The sequence below is a fragment of the Diadema setosum genome, chromosome 3 (genome assembly GCF_964275005.1).
Source record: "Diadema setosum chromosome 3, eeDiaSeto1, whole genome shotgun sequence".
Taxonomy (NCBI): Eukaryota; Metazoa; Echinodermata; class Echinoidea; order Diadematoida; family Diadematidae; genus Diadema; species Diadema setosum.
In genome coordinates, this window is record NC_092687.1 from 8828457 (window position 1) to 8846690 (window position 18234).

Consider the following 18234-nt stretch of genomic DNA (forward strand, 5'->3'; position numbering starts at 1 on the left):
TGCTTTGTATAAATAAAACCAATTCTCATGAAATAAACAGAGAATTCTTCGTGGAATTACATATTCTTGGAACCATATTTGATATTAGAAGAGGTTTCTCATAATCGCACCAAAAGAGTTAATATCTTGAGGCCAGGTCTCAACCAATTTATACGATCCCATCCTGCAACTTTTGCGGCATGTTTATGTGAAAAATTAATTAGCTCGGTGCTCGTTATCATCGATGCCTGTTGCAATAGCATTTTTGAAAAAAAAAAAATAAAGTCAACTTAAAATGTTGGGACCAAAGGGCTTACATAATTGAGCATACATTCATCCATAGCATTAGAACAGCTATTTTGAGAGGGGATTGGGTGTGAAGGGATGGGGGGGGGGGGGGTTGAAGAAGAATTAGCACATGATAGGACTAAAGGTCTGGAATTGTTATTGGGAGTCATTTGCCTTTTCGACAACTGGGCAACCTTACTGTTACAGAACGATGTACAAACTGCGATGGACTTCACAATGGTCGTATAAAGAAAAGAAGCAAAGTCATCGTTTAACCACGATTTTCTACTCCCCATCACATATTTTCTATAATATTTTTCTTCCATCACAATCTTCATCATAATCTCGCTCTCCCTCCCTCTCTCTCATTTCCTCTGAATGTTATAAATTCGCATCTGTAAAGATTTCCAAAAGAAATATCAAACAAAAGAAAAACAAATGAAGAGTTTGTTCGCAAAAACCGATAAGTCCATTTTTTGAAGATTTTGAAGTACGGTCTCTGTCATAAAGTACAAAATGATACCTTTTAAATGATATATTGGTCACTACTTATAAAGGTACATTTTTGAAGTTATGGTCAAAAGAAGCAAAAATTTTCTTATTATTCTCTTTATTTTTCTTGACCTTAAATCGCAAATATCTCCATTTGGCAAATATGGACTTAACGGTTTTTGCGAACAAACTGCCCGTCTGGCAGCTGCTTGAATCAAACATTAATTTTAGCGATTTTCGAGTACTTATTCACGAAATCACGAACAGTTTTACATTCCATAATAACTTTCTTATCTTACATCTGATTATGATTATGATTAGAATTCTGTAATAATTCTCTTATCGGCTGATTGCATCAATCATCGGAAAACATTATGGAATCATATTATTATTGATAAACATCAGCAAACGTTTAAACTCCCTCGCTAAATTTGCCTATCGCCTATTATTTTGATCAATCACTTATAACAAGTCATCCATTTTCATGCGGAATATTATTGAACGTTTGAATTTATAATTGTGAAGGCATTAGAAATGAAATAACTATAGTATTCTCCTTCCACTTACTCATAATATCATTATTGTCCTATCGATTTAATGTATCAATTTTTTTTTTTTTTTTTTTTTTTTTTTTTTTTTTTTTTTTTTAATCTTCGACGTGTAGGCCTACCATGCCTACAGTTTCTTTCCGTACACACTTAGGTTTCAATAATTTCTCGCTACATAATAGTACGTGAATTTTTTTTTGTTTTGTTTACCGTTTAGTTTTAAGTTAAGATGTAAGAAATTTCCGTTAATGACATCAATCTAAATGTTTTTATCTATGTGATAGTCTTTCTGGTGATTTTATTGGCAATTTGCGTTTTCGCATTCAGCGAAATAACAAACAGTAGTAATGTATCGTTGTGGAGATTATTCTGAATGGGCGTGTTCATTTTTAGCGAAATACTTTTCACAAATATGTTATCCCTCATTCAGCAAATGGTATAGCGCCATCTGCGGTTTAAACAGTTTAATTATTGTCAATCTCCATAATAACATGGCGGAAGAGAAGCTCCGAGCAGTGGCCAAAATGATCTCTTTCTCGAACTAATTGTGGACGAATAAATCGTGGAAAACGGATACATATTTGGATATTATACTGACGTGTAGGAGTCATGACCGATAGGTACGTATTGCCTTTATAAATTGTGTGATTTTCGCTCTGATTTTAGCGTCAGACCATTCGTAAGCCGAGGAGGCGACAGTGACCCGATACTTCCCCTGCTTCTGTGTGAGTGTTGGCTTCACTTGCACTCCTATCCCGGCAGACAGACAGACAGACCGCCACCGTCAACGTTCAGTGTGACTCTTTCGGCAATAATGTTAATGATTTGAACGTGTTGGATGTATTGTTTTGATCGTAATTTAGAGGTAGCAGATTGGAAATAATGTCAGTTTTCATGTAAGTCCTGACTTTGTGTATTTTGTTCATGTATTACAAGGAGGGCCTACTTAACGTGTAGGGCCCCCTTTTTTTCTCTTTCATTTTGTGTGTAGGCACTAGTAGAACAAGCAAAATAGAATACATCGGAGGTAGGCACTAGGCCTAAATCTCCATCTCCCTCACACATGTGAGACATTCAGTCCCTCACCTAACAACACCTAACTAGTGCTTTTTAGACAGAAAAATCTGTCTGTTCGGAGGGGTTTTATATGACATTTTGAGACTGTGATGGTTAACTTTACTATTTAACCACGTTAGGCCTAACGTTAATAGGGATCCGTGAAGCAAGACATGCATGGTCTCCCCACGTAGAAGAACATAGATCTAACATGTTGGTTAGTATCTCTGAATCACTGATGATAAAATGATAGAGCTCACTCACTGTTCAGTCTTCTAAGTTTTGACCTAGCACTTGCAGGGGAGGTGCTAGCCTGTGCTATACTAGTGAGCACCTTCTTTCAACTTTCTTTCTTGGTTGGCTAGGACACGGGACATAGATTGAGGGTCGTGGGGTGGATGATAACACTATTTCAGAATCCATGAAATGATGATTGTTTTTAACTCTTTGAAATTATGTGCCAGTAAATTCTGAACCACCAATGCAATTCTTTGCGCATTTCTATGGAAAGCAGGCTGGCCATGATTTGACCATTATAAATGATGTCCAAATTCTACATCTGACTAGAAAAACCTTGTAGGGTTGGACCTACTACTAATCGACCGCCTAATGTTTATTTGCTTGATAAGAATATTTAACACTGAAATTCACGTAAAAAACTTGACCTACGTGATTGAGAAAATCCAGCTCTATCAAATGCCGTTGTTCCCTTTTCGATTCGAAGTTTCAGTGCAAAAATATCGCCGACGAACTTGCGTGGCCTCGTTTCAGCTCCCCGCGGTAAATCGCGTTTTTAGGATCGACCGCTGATTTTGCATTGACAATGCACGTAAACCGAGTTGTATTGAACACCGTGTTGTACGAAGCTTTTTAGAAGCCTTTTAGAAACTTCCATAGACATTACATTGTGCTGTCATTACGATTCGGTGAAAATATTCATTCGAAATTTTGTCCTTGATTAAAACCATTAATGAAGAGTGAATTATCGCGTTTTCCCACACCATCCTAATCTACATTCAAAGCCAATCCATTTTTATGTGCTTTGCGCGCAGAGAAGTGCGTATTAAGTGTTCAGTGCGCGAATTATACGCGGTCGGTTTCAATAAGGGTGGTCGATATGTAGTAGGGCTACCATACATAGTGCATAACCTACAGTTGTAGATCTTTAGATGCTTTTGTGCCCATTCAAATGGGAGGTAAAACCTTGGTTTTGGTGTGTGTATGTGTGTGTGTATGTGTGTGTGTTTTTTTTTTTTTTAATCTAGAAAGGTGTACTGTAGTTATTGGTAAACTTGGTCACTTGTAATGAGGGCGCTTAGGACCGAGTTTACCCCTCATGTCTGTAGTAGCCCATCATGCACCCTCTGTTCATATTATTATGAACAGGATATTGCTTCTAAAAAATGCTAGCAAAGAATGATCTAAGATGTGCAAACTCCTGGCAATCAATGGTGTACGTACAATGTACTCCCTTCTCTCACAATCTTGGCTAGAAATATGTTTCCATCTAACCTCCAACTCTGTACTAGTTTGATCTAGGCCCTAATTGCTGATTAAAGGTAAGAAAGTTAACTGATTAGGAATGACTCTATGAGGTCTATCTCAAGTTAGACTTTATAGAGTCTTTTAAAGGCATAGACTGTGGATTACCTTGCTTGTGTGTTTTGTTTGTATTTTGTGGGGAGGGGGGAGGTGGTTGGGAGAGGCAGTGTTTAGGGTTGAAGAATCTATGTACACTGTAGGTCTGGCCTTTCACTGTGAGAGAGTGGTTTCACTTTTGATCTTAACTGACGTTATCAGTAATACAGCTAAGTGTCAAAACAGAAGGTACAGTTGACTTTAAAGGACAAGTTCACCTTCATTAACATAAGGATTGAGAGAATGTAGAAATATTAGTAGAACACATCATTGAAAGTTTGAGGAAAATCGGACAATCCGTTCAAAAGTTATGAATTTTTGAAGCTTTTGTGCAGTCACTGCTGGATGAGAAGACTACTGCAGTGTATGATGTCACATGCGTACAACAATATAAGGAACATAATACCGGTGGTAAAGAGAATTTCACAAAATTTCATCTTTTGAAAAAAGTACACATTCCCTTGACTCTTTACTGACTTATGTTATGGGTAATATTATTCCCATTGCCTTTAGAAAGAGGCAAGTCAAGTGCTCTTTTATTATGCGAAAAAAGTGAAAATATGTTGAATTTTCTTTACATTTTCTTTATACTGTTGTACTCATATGACATCACGAGCCTTAGTAGTCTCCTCATCCAGCGGTTCCAACACAAAAATTTTAAAAATTCATAACTTTTGCATCGATTGTCCAATTTTCCTCAATCTTTCACTGATATGTTCTACTAATATTGCTGCATTCTCTCAATCCTTATGTTTATGAAGGTGAACCTGTCCTTTTAATTATAGGAGATTAGTAGACAACTGAGTTTTGCTCTAGATCTACAATGTGTAGTGTAAATTCACCATTGTTTAGTATCCTACTGTCATTTTCTCTCTATCTGCATTTGTAATTTCTTCTTTTTTTCTTTATTATTTGAATTGTTGATATTTATATATCCCGATGGAATCCCATTTTCTTTGCTCACTTTTCCACTAATATTTATATATTATGACAATAATTTCCTTGAAATGAATGAGTCATTATTTCTTTGAAATGATACCTCCTTAAAGTTTTTAAAGCAAAAGTTCTATAAAGTATGTGCGGTATATTTCATGACATTTGTCACTTGATTTTGTTATAAGTTCATGAGACTAACACTGAAATTCACAAAATTTTACAGCCAGAAATATATTGGCTCCCATGATCATGCATCCTTGTGTATTATTGCCAAGGTGGAACCTGATAACTGTTTCTCTTGAAAAGGAATAATATTTCTGTACATGTATAAAAGATGTAGAATACACAGGACCTGTCTGTAATTGTGAAATATAAAAAAAATGTACAACATACATGTACGTGTACACTGATATTAAAGGTATTAGCCCACATTTGTAAACCTGCAGCAATTGGTCTCATAGTTAGCATGGAGTTTGGGTATGATTGCAATAACACCTGTGCAAAATTACGTTCCAATTAGTCCATTACTTTCATAAAAATAAATGAAAATGCACCGTATGCATGCGTATAAAAACGCTCGCTAGCTCCGGTCCACGCACGTTCTACATGCATGCGATACATGTGTAAGTTAATGTGCGTAGCTAGCCCGCGCTCGTAATTTGATTTTGGGTCGGGTTGACCCTGTTTGAAAATTGATTTTAAAACGATGATTTTCTCTCTTTTATCGAATGGTATAGACAAAGAGCAACAGGTGAGGTATGTTACTGTTATAACTTGTACTTGAAGTCATATTGGACCTGTTTTATGCAGTTTTGATTTTTGTGGGTTTGCAAATGACTGTGGGCTAGTACCTTTAAGAATTCCTTTTGAACCCCCCCCCCCCCCCTAAATTAAAGCAACATGCCTGGAATTGATATTTCTTCCCATGTACAGTATATGATGTTGCATATTAGTAGGTTAAGAAGTACAAACTCAATATGAAACTGCCTTGCCCTGATCTTTAATCATCTTGCACTGCTAAATATTTACAGGGACACATGTACAATAACTTACATTGTACATGTACAGTATGTGTCAATGGCTGGTCTCATATGTCATGAACTGTGAACAGCACACCCTCGAGTGTATTAAAGTAGCAGTGTGTGAGAGAGTGTAGTGGGCATACACATTGTATCATGGTTATTATGGATGGGTACTGTGGGCTTGTTGCACAAATTCAATTTGTAGCATGTGTACAATCCATTAGATTCTGGGGAATAAAGCTACATGATATTATGCATTCAGAAAATTCTTTACCACGATAGTTTGTAGGATGTGAATGGTATTATTCGTGTGTACACCCTATGTTGTCAAGCGTGGGAATCTTGAATGGCGACACGTTGTACACTGTGTGCACAGATGGCTCTGTACATACCTAGCGTCTAGACCTGTTCCTGTCCTTAAAAGAAATCCAAACCTGGTTTTGAGAGTATGTAGATTTGGGTACTACAAGACTCTCCTCTGAACTTTGAAGCTGAATTGCTGAGTGATGTTCATCAATATGTGCTTTCAGAGTAGAAACATCAGGAGTTATTGTGTGATTTGAATGCTTTGGCTAATCCACATCAATTGATAGATGGGCACTATTTGCAATCGTTTGCACAGTGTATTCTGGCTTTAATACCAAATCATTACTTGACCAGTCTAAAAATGAAAACTTGCCTTGGCATTGGATGAAACAAATTTATGAATAAATTCTAGAGCTTTAGGCCCTACTTATAATGATATGCAGACTCAAAATGGATACTTTTAAATGGAAACCGTTCCAGCTTGGTTGATATAATTTTCCTGCCACTCCCCCCCCCCCCATAAACATTTATGCCTGCTTTGTGTCTGTGACTTATTTATCAACAAACTTGTCTGCTAAGCGTCTGACTTTTAACACCAATGGATACTTTACAAGTTCATGATAATTTCTTTTTTTAAATACTGTACTTTGATCAATAATAACAGAAAACATTAAATATTCATCATTTACTCTTGCATGTCTTGGTGATTCTGTTGATTACATGTAAATCTTTTATAGTTCTTTTTTCTTTTTGTTTCACTGCAAGAGAAAATTAAAGCACTGATGATTTGAGAATCATTCGGACACATGAGTATCTCCTTTATTATCCTCTAGAATCTTCTTGATATTAATCATTTAAATGTGTGACCCTGTGGACAGCCCTGCACAGCCCTGCCCTTTGCACAAATGTAGGTCAGGTTTAAAGGGACTGTACAGTACTGGTTGAGGTGGGGATTCAGGTTTATAACATTCCTAAGTGGGATAATGAGAAACCTCTTATGAAATATGAAAGAGCATGTAATTTTAAGAAGGATTCAACATTTATTTGATGAAAATTGGTTTTCAAATGGCTGAGATATGCACAAAAGTGATAATAATAAAAGGCGACAGGCCACGCCTTTTATTAGGATCTTTTTGTTTCACCTTGTTTTTGGATATCTCAGCCATTTCAAACCCGATTTTTATCAAATAAACTTTTGATACCCCTTAGAATTGCATGCTCTTTGACATCTCATAGAGTGGTTTCTGAATATCTCGCTAAACGTTAAAAGCTAAATCCTCACCTCAACCAGAACTGTACACACCCTTTAATGTTAGGGCACTCTAATCCAGGTGACTGTAGACACACCTGCAATGACAACCATACACATGGGTGATGGAAAAATGCCTTTTCCTCCCCCCCCCCCCCCCCCATTCCTCCTCTCCCTCCCCGACCCCCACCCCCCAGGAAAATTACTGACTGCTTTTCCTTTCCCAGGGCTCTGCATTAGTGCTGGCCTGAGGCCACTGAAAAGTGATCTTGGACCACCAACTTTCCAAAAGGGTTGTTGATGGCCCATGGCCCGTGGGCAACCTTCAATGCAAAATGGATTGTTAAGATTCCTTTCATTTCTGGCCAATACATTTTCATACTTGCCAACTCTACCGCTTTTGAAAGATTTCATTAGCATTCAAGCTAGCACTGCTTGCATCTAGGCATCCTGGATTCTACCGCTTTCTCAAATGAAAATGTTGGCAAGTATGCATTTTTTTTTTTTTTTTGGGGGGGGGGGGGGCACCAAAATGTCAAGTTTAAAAATTTTTTGGCCCGAACGGGCCACCAGATAAAAAAATTACTTTCGAGCCCTGCTGACTATATTACTGCGGGTGATCCTAAATATACATCTTTCTTGACTTTTCTGATTGTGCCCTCAACAGGATAGAATGGGTGGAGATCATCGAACCCAAGACGCAGCGGCCGATGTATGGCAACCTACGCACCGGAGAACTGGCATGGGAACCTCCGCCGACTGCCAAAGTGTGAGTGATGATTGATTTCTTCTTCCTAACTCGTTGAGGACTAGCCCTGAGTGTACATGTGGTCGGGTATCTGTGGGGAAAATCAAATGCGTGTTATAGTGAAATCACTGCGTTCTCAAGGGGATAAATGTCTGAACTCAGACACATCGTAACCCTTTAAATATTCTTTCTCTTTTCTCCTGTAAATGCTTTTGAACTCTTCCTACATGTATGTAATGTTGAAAAGCTGTTTTTGTTTTGATATCTCTTGTAACGTCTGTTTAATGTTATTTGAACTGTCTGTGCATGCAGAGCCTAGAGACCTAGTGATTTGCCTTCTCAAGTCTAGATACAGGATGCTCAACTTACATGTACATTCGTAATGTAGTCCCAGTTATTGAAAAACAAGTAGTTTTTGTCCTACTCTTATTCCATTCCAGTTCATAGTACAACTAGACCCAGTTAGAACCTGTCTGTTTGTGTTTGTTTGTTTCTTCATTGATTTATTGAGGAATTCAGAGACACAGGAGAAATATGTGGAGAAAATAAATGTTGAATAATTGATAATGGATGGACTACTGATACAGTACACAGTATGTGCAGTATTGGGCCTACAGAGAAAGAGAAAAATAACTGGTGAATAATTAAAACATTGTGCAGACTGGTTAGTTTGCAAGCTGTGCCCATGGAACAATGAGTTTTTGTGCAAATATTATTGACCTACAATGTTGTTACACAGGACTAGAAGCACAATGTATACCACAGCGTTGTACATGAGTCAGTGCAAACATTTTTTGCGTGCATTGAATCATTTGGACCACAGTACGCTGAACTCGGGCTTTGCATTGTTTACTGGCATTTGAAGAAGGATACAATGTGCGCAATTTATATTGTATGACTATGAGGTTCTTGAGCAGTCCAGTGCATTTAATACTGTAGAAGGTCATTTCCTATGGACTAGAGGTACACACACACACACACACACACACACACACACACACACACACACAAATGCCCTCTTGAATCCTGGTGGTAATCACATACAGTGAGTATGTGATTACCACCAAGATGGAGGTGTTCTTGTTGTTAGAATACACTGTGGCATTCAAAAGTACATAAAAAGTGTGGAATGCAGGTGTGTACAATAGAATTCAAGGCCAAAAGCTCAACCTGTTTTATTCATTGTTCTCGATGGTATGGATTGCCTGTGCCCAGTGTAGATTGTTTGTGTATATTTCTCTTCAGTTCAGTGGGCAAATAAGAATTGAATTTCCCCTCACTTTAATCCCTGGCAATTAGTGGTGCGTGTCTGATTATTTTGTACCCTACCTTTAGAATGACCCCCCCCCACCCCTGTTTCACAAGAATACGTACATCTGTACTGCTCTCCAATTACACTTAATTACATTGTACTTGAATGTTGTACCGCTGTGGGGATGCATTTCTTTTCATTGCAAACTTGCTTGAGGATGCAGAATCTATTATGTGAATCTTTTCCAATTTAACATGGAATAAACAAAGCTGCATTTATGTAATTGTGCACTCAATCATGGTGATTTATGTTAAATATTACTTTGTCAAGAAGCTGGGAGTGTGCATCACTCTGTGTACTTGTATAAAGCACATATTTTTTGTATCTCAGAAAATAATGTAATTAATGGGTGGATACTGCAATAAGCTTGATAATTGTACAGTGGTCACACTATGCTGATATTAGCGATAGCCCTTGCTTTTTTAATAGACTTTGTAAATGTCGGTTTTATTACATTGTGATCCATGGTGTAGGCCTGCATATTGTATGTCAACATGTTTCAGTTTCAGTCCGGCAGTGTGTTGCATTGTACTGTATACATGTCTTTGTGTGTATTATAGCATGTATTAAATGTGTAATTTGCTGTGATACAATGTATTTAAATTACTAAGAATTTCCATTGTGGTCAATAAAGTCAATCAATCAATCAGGTATTTCAGCAAATTTAACCAGTTGTCCGGTTATAGTGAAATTTGCAAGTTGCTGAATGTTTCATCCTGAACGCAAAGCATTTTCCCAAGTTGGAAAATCACAGTGTGAGATCCTCTACTTCTTGCAAAATGGATCCGTCAAGTATTCATTTTTGTTTTTTTTTTTGTTCTGTCACCATGGCTCCTCGATAGGGTATTTTAGACCACCCAAGAAGTTGTCGATAAAAACACATCTCAATATCAGTAGCCTGCAGGTGTGGCATTTAAAATGCTCCCAATATGACCTTTTTTTTCTTCACTTTTTGTAGATTGAAGTGTAGAATACACAATGTACTTAACAATGATTTGTGATTCAGATTGTTCTGTTAAAATTGCTTCTATCTACTGTTGCTGTATGTTTTTTAAAAAGTATCCTAACTTTCATGGAGGTGGTACAGTGTAATTTGTGTAATCATGTACAGATGTAAACCCCTTAAAAAAAAAAAAAAAAAAAAAAAAAGTTTGGAAATGAGTGGTTCTGGTCTTCCAAAGTGCATTTTCTGAGGCAACAGGGCACCAAAGTTAACATGAAATTTCAAATATGTCATGAAATGCATGAATTTTGATAATCAACAAGCATTTGATTGCTTTTTAATATATTTTATACAGCTGTTAAATTGCATATATTGTATATGAAACACCCAGTGGTTGTAAACCACATCAAATTGATGCTGTACTATTCGTAATAGTGTATTTCCTGGTACACTCGTCTGTAACCGTTCCTTTATTTAGTGCATTGTGCACATTTGTATCTCTTTGAGAGGTTAGTGTATTTCATGAATGAAACACCCTGTGTGTTTGTCTGAACTGGGCTATACAGTACAGTAGGTGTGTTCAGTGGAAGTGTAGCGTGAAATTGCACAGATTATTTAAAACTTAATCCTGTTTATATACTGGGAAATGAAAAAAAAAATAGAATGCGGGAACAAAAAATGGCTGTGCTCCATTTTGGTTGTAAGAGAACAAAAGTATTTTTATATTTTTTAATAATTATTTGCATTTTTTTTTTTTTTTGGAGGGGGGATATTCTTTTGATTACAGTGTTTTTTCTGTGGTGAATGAGCTCGTATTGTTCTGCCAAGTGTCCATTTCAAACTGTATCCTTGGTTTTGAAAATGCGTTCAAGTTCTCTTCGAGGTTGATATGAAGCTGACTGCATGATTGGCATGCTTAAAAAAAGTAGTGTTTTGTGATGGCAAAATTCTTCATGCTGTAGTAGCATGGATATTGTGATCAGCCCTCTGCAAAAATTGCCAGTTTCTACCTTGTCTTCTTTTAATTGGATTTCCGATGCATTTTTCACAGATCGGGTTTATACAATTTAGAATGGTGGCTTGAAATGAACTGCATAAAACAGTTGGAGATGTGTCCAATAACATGTACACAGTGTAGTTTGCTACATGTATGTGAGTTGATCCACACAGGTCAGGTTGATTGTACAGATCTGCATGCTTTGGAAATGATACTAGCACCGCTCAGAGTTCAGTATGTTTGTGTATCATGACTGCACGTCACAAAGAAAAATAACTCAAAAGAGTATTCTACCAGAATGACACAAATGACACAGGAATTCAAATCCATGCTTTGTCAGAAGCTGTCTCGGAATCCAAATATTGTTTTATTTTATTTTATTTCATTTTTTTTTTTTTTTTTGGGGTGGGGGGGGGTTTCTAAATATACTTTAAAACTTTAACTGCATACTGTAGAACTGTCTGTGAAATGACTTGTTACTAGTGTACATTGTAGCAGCCACACTCTTGAAAACAGTTTCATAATATTAAAAGCTATCGTGTACATCTGTATCAATATTTTTTTCCTTGGGTTTTAATATTAGCAGGAGGCCTTCGTACATTGCGCATACACCTTGTACTTGTACAGACTGTACTTGTATAGTGTGTAATAAACATTGTCAACAACCTGTACAGAACACTTGTAGTGCCATCGTGGAGAGACTTCGATGTGGTTTTGATGACTCAGTTTGTATGGAGGTAGGGAGGGTTGATCACAATAGTTGTTTGATGAGGATACACAAGAGCTGCCAAGTCTTCCTGACTCAATAGGAAGCTCTCAGAAAATTTTAAGACTACAATAATACAATGTACTCTAGCTTTGAAAACTATTGAAATACATAAATACACATGTATGAAGGTACTCTGATTTGGCGTCTGTACATTAGAGTACATCTCCGTGCTTGATCCAAGGAACCTTAGTTATGAACCTTTGCAGCAAATTGTCCAGAGGTGTAATAACCTGCAATGTTGTACATAGCAGCCATTATCAAACTTATCCACCAAAAACATGAGCTAATAGTTATTCTTTTGTGCACAAAATTATGAACTACATTGTAGTAGGTGAGTTGTGGATTGTATAACATCATTGCCATTTCAGACTATCGTGTGTCAGGCGAAAACGGTTCCAATGCATTTGCTTAGCTTGCGACTGATGCTCTCACGAATTGTATCTGCACGCTGAAGCCAACATACATATTAAAATTCTACCCGCAAACATAACCCTAACCCTAATCTTAATCCATAATCAAACTAAACCTAAAACTGTATCACAACCCTAATGCTAAGCCCTTGGAGAAAATGAGACCGGAGCCATTGTCGCGGGAACAAATGTGTCACCGGCGAAAACACCTGGAAGTTTGGTGTACAACTTCTATCATTCTTATCATTAGATTTCACTTTACAATTCATTTTATTGAAATCACCTTGAAAATGGTGTGGAGGTGCCCTTTAAACCCGTTGAGGACAAGTCCCAAGTATACTCGGGTACACTGTAAGTACATGTACATAGATCTATGGGAAATTATGTGTTGTAGGAAAATAAGCTTGTCTTCAACAAGCTGATGGTATAAATTCAATTAGCTCATTGCATCAAATTGATGATTAAAAGTGGCACAAACTGCGATACAGGTATTATTAAAGCAACACTATACGCTGAAAGCTGTTATTAGCTGTATCTTGAGTGTGTTTTGTACAAGTCCAAAGTATCGATTAAAAGAAGCTGATGGCCGTGTGAATGGTCCAACCATTTTATCATCGCATCCAGATGGCACTTGTGAACTGGATGACAAGTTTGGCCGCTATCAAAACCAGCGATTATACTGGAATGACTCATTACTTGAACATCAATGCGGAAGGCATGATGTCCTGAAGGGAAATTATAAAGAGTACCACCAAAGAAAAAAAGGAAAAAAAGACAAGATGGCAAATTCGTGCGAAATATTTGTTTTGCTTGTGAGGAAACAAGTGACTTGCAAGGAAAATGACTCGCTGTCATGACGGAACCCCAGACGACCCCACCAGTGGCCCGAGGCGATGTAGAGGTCTAGTTGTATTATTGAGACTGCAGACCAGTAGGTGATACAAGAGCAGAATGAGGAAGCGTGCATGGGTTACCTGCATTCCTGGGCGGCTCTGTCACTCTCCGTCTGGTGGTGGACAATAGACCTGGCAGGTTGCCCTTTCTTCTGACCCGCTCGGCCGACGCAAAGTCCGTTGTGTCCCATTGTGGAGTGGCCGTGCCATTGTCCGAGGCTTTACAAACTTTTTAATCAGTCAAGTCCCTACATGAAGGATACTTCTTGTGTACACTGTCTGTGTGTATCCATGTGGGTGTCACTCATCTGCAAACTTGACATAAATCATATTTTAAAATTTTCCATGACTTTACAAGTATAGAGGGCACTGCAAAGCATATCATTAATTCAATGATGAATTGTCAGTTGCATTTATAGAACATATTGAGGGGAGACTGATTATGAAATTCTAGAATCTACAGTGTCGGCCTGTTCTTTCCTTTTTTCTAATCTGTATTTCTTGATCTGATTATTATTGTTTGTCAAAACTTTTGTGACCACTACTACAAGGTGCACTGTTACTATTACACATGACACAGTACCTTTTACATTTTGTACTAGATATTTGTTTATGTTCAAAATGGTTTAATGTGTAGCTTCTGTGTACAATGTAGTACACACGTACAGGGCTTCGAAAGTGGTAGTAGTTTTTCACTGTTTGAAGGGAAAAAATTGTTATGATGGTACAATGTATCATTCTATTTATTGATTATTATGATTTTTTTTTTTTAAAGCTGGTCCTTATAGCACGTTTGAGAAGATGCAATAAGTGATATATTCAGGTTTAGTAGAAAACAACATGCACAACTTAGTGCTACAGAAGAAATCTATTTCCACCCAGGGCTACAAAAATTGTTCAGTTCATGAACTCGTTTTCATAATTTCATGTTTCATTTCCTACAGATTGTGAGGTCTAAAGCTGCTCGGTTGTGAGACATTGAGTATGAAATTTATTTATAACTTCAAAGTACAGTGTAAATGAAGGATTTTCTTTTTTCCTCCCCCGAAAATCAAGTAATAATTTGTTGTAGTTTTATTTTTTTTTTCACCAAAGCTGGCGAGAGCCCAGCTATAGGCAGTCACTACTGTCTATTATGATGAATGTAACCTTGAGTATTAAATGTGATTAACTCTCGTTATCTGTTCGATATTTTTAGCGACAAAGTTTAATACGAACGATTATTTCAGAGAAACATGCTACATGTATGAATATGATTTGATGTAGTTGTGTTAGCTCAAGCTCAATGATCATGTCATATGCTGTGTGGATTCATTTTTATATTTTTCAACCTATTTATAAAGCACATTAAATTGATGGATACTAAACTACATACAAATTGTACCTGTATTACTGGCTAGTTTTAGCATTTTTAAAGTCAGTAATTATTTTTAATGACAACTGATGCCGCTTTTTACACATTTATATTTTCATTCATGCATTCAATATGGTGAAAGATGTTTATTGTCATTATTGCTAATTTTTATTATTATTATTATTATTATTATTATTATTACTACAACATACTATTAATTATTATCATCATCATCATCATTATTATGTTGTTATTATTATGTTGTTATTATTATCATTACTTTCATTATTCCAAAGAAGGGTTTAGTTTTTTTTCTCATCTGATTATTTCCCCAAAATCTGTTTTGGTAATTAATTTCCATCTCACAAGGGTTGATGGCCCCTAAAATGCTCAAGAAATGATGGACAGAATGACAGATTAAGATAGAGAGATCCAGAGGTAGAAGACACACATTGGCATGTTCACTTTATAATGGTATAAAAGTGATGGTGGGAACACCGATCTTTAATAGGGTGAAATTAATGATATGTGACCCGCTACAACAAAAGGATCCTAAAGTCGCTGACGGGTGAGGCGAGAAAATCAAGTTTGAAGTCAGATCACCAAAATCTGTCAAAACGTTCAGATTTCTGTTTTAACATAATTTTGTAGTCTAATGTATCTTCTATCATCTGCCGAAATTTCGAAGCTAACTGATCAAAGGAAAGGTCTGAAAATAGCATTTTTCTGGGCCATGCTTGGCTCGCCCATCAGCGATTTTAGGATCCTTTTGTTGTAGCGGGTCACATATAGTCTTCTTTTTCTTCCCTTATTGTGAAGGCTTCATGCTTGAAGATTTACTGTAAAACACGATATATTCACGACACGAAAATGTCACGAATTAGTGTCGATGGCTTTTCTCGCAGCATGAAATTTTCGTGACTTGCCACTGGCACCCAATGGATATGTGTAGGTGAGAACTTTTGCGTGCGAATGTTGCCGCCCGCAAAATTCGCGAAATTAAAATGCACGCCAACATTCCTCGTTTTGCACTGTTTTTGTGTTGGTAGGTATTCCCTTGTTGGCCACTTCACTGGGTTAATAGACCCTGCTCTTTGCGAAGAATGAATGAAGCGGGATGTTTTTAGTCTGTATGCGTTGTGACTCTCTCACACACCTCCATTTCATGTCCTATCCAAGGGACAGCATGTTTTACCTCTTTGTACTAGAGGGGATGTTATGATTACACACAGTATTCCTCAGTGAGACTTGGGGAATTGAACCCGGTACCTTTGGATTTGGAGGCAGACCCGTTTAATACCAGCTGAGCTGATTTACCACCCTGTATGTTCAAGAAATGTTTCTCATTGGACGGTACAAATGTGTGTCTCTGTGTGTGTGTGTGTGTGTGTGAGTGAGAGAGAGAGAGAGAGAGAGAAGAGGGTAGAAGAAGAAGAGTGCTGTACAACTGTGTACATACAACAAGTGTGAACGTGGGATTTATAAATAAACTGCATGAATGTTCCGACTAAATATATCACAACAAGCTACTATGAATGTGTGTTGTCCCGTAATATGCATGCTGTCATTGGGCGGACAATGGAGCAACTGTTTAAACAGCACGAGTTAATTAGCGTTATTTTCAAGGTGATGTTGGCTCCCTCTGTTTTGTTCTTTGTGTGTTTGTTTTTTTATTTTTGTCTGACGAAACGTATCGGGGGCACGGGGATCACGGCGCAATCCGTCACCCGATTTCGTGGCTTGCCCCGCGTCTGGCACCTGTCGAAGGAGGAGGGATTTTACGGAGATAGTGGGAAGGAGGCGCTATTTTTAGGTGGAAATGGGGCATGATTGGAGAAAATCTGTGGGACGCGCAAATCAAAACGGGGAGGGAGATCTCCCCAGTGGTAGCATGTTGCCATGGCGTCCATTGCCCAGACTAATTAGTGTCTTCCTAGATTTAATCCCAGTCCCACATGCACAAAATCTCGTAAGTCAGTGTGCTGAAAGGAGAGAAGAGAGAATAGGGGCAGCGAAATATAAAGGGGGGGGGGGGGGGGAGAAAGAGCGACAGAGAAAGAGAGAGAGAGAAAGAGGGGGAGAGAGAGGGAGATAGGGGGATAGCCTATCCAAATTACATTACTGTACCGTAATAATGGAGCAGCACTCTGCTATATCATTATGCAATATTCCACAGTGAACTTTCCAACCTGAGGTAGACAGCAGTTGATATTGTGTTGCTCGTTGGCACATTGCATAGTCCCATATGATTATAAATGTGTTGGTTAGGCAAGTGCTTCTTGAGTTGCAAAGAATGATAAGGCCTATTGCTTGTTCTGGTGTATAGGCTGCACCACGACATTACTGTTTTATTTTTCTTAAAAATAGTACGACCTTATCGCTGGGAAATACGATAATCTTATTCTGTGAGCTACTATCTGTTAGAAAAGTTGAAGAAAATGGAGATGTCCAATACTTGACCTAAATAGACACAGAGGAAAAAAAAAAAGCCAACAACAAACAAACTCAGATATAGTCATAGTAACATTTAAACAACAAGGGTGGTTGATATGGTTCACGACTGGAAAACATGGCTATGATTCTTGGGTATGTTATTGTAGATTTCTGTGAATGAACAAATTATTTATTTAAAGAACAAACAAATGTGAAATGTGTTATATCTCGTGATATAACAAAATTTTTATAGCACAACTATATCGTCCTTATCCCTGCTGTAAATCATCACTGGTCTAGACCCCAATGAGATAAAGACCGCAATGCTGGACAGACATACTTGGAGTGCCATTGTGGATCGAGAACACCACTTGAATTAAGCAAGAAAGCAAGTAAATCATCAATAATGAGTCGCAGTGGGCTGAGCCCTTGTTGTTTGCCTCAGGTGACTACACTATTCATAGCAAAAGTCAGCAAATGGTGTCAACCAGGCATATTGTGCCATTCAAATGAAGTTGAAGTGGTAGTAGTAGTAGTAGTGCACTGTGCTCTCGAGTCACATTCAGGTTGATTAATAATTTTCTCTGTTTGGCACATGTGGCTCTCTGTGAACCAGCATGTATACAGATTTTACTTCGTGTAGCATGCTGCTGTAGATTGAATAGTGAATACAATTGGGTTTATGCCACAAGGAGCATTGACTAAGGCACTGTTTGTGAGGGGAAGCTAGTGACTCCGTGCTCACAACCGCCCTTTTCACAGAGAGCTTTCATACTAATACAACGAGCTCGTTTGTGAATTTCTTCTCATTATGCTAAATGCCAATCAAGTGATTATTTGGGTACCGAGTGTGTTTGTGTG

At 37.7% G+C, this 18234-nt stretch overlaps 1 protein-coding gene across 1 annotated transcript in view; it reads left to right on the forward strand.

Moving 5' to 3' along the window:
• The first annotated feature begins 1792 nt into the window (after positions 1-1792).
• LOC140226530 (uncharacterized) overlaps positions 1793-18234 on the forward strand; it is a 123451-nt gene continuing 107009 nt past the window's right edge. The window contains exons 1-2 of the mRNA XM_072306980.1: positions 1793-1927; positions 8182-8283. Of these exons, the coding sequence (XP_072163081.1) occupies positions 1917-1927; positions 8182-8283 (113 nt within the window). The 5' untranslated portion in view covers positions 1793-1916. The remainder of the gene's footprint in view (positions 1928-8181; positions 8284-18234) is intronic.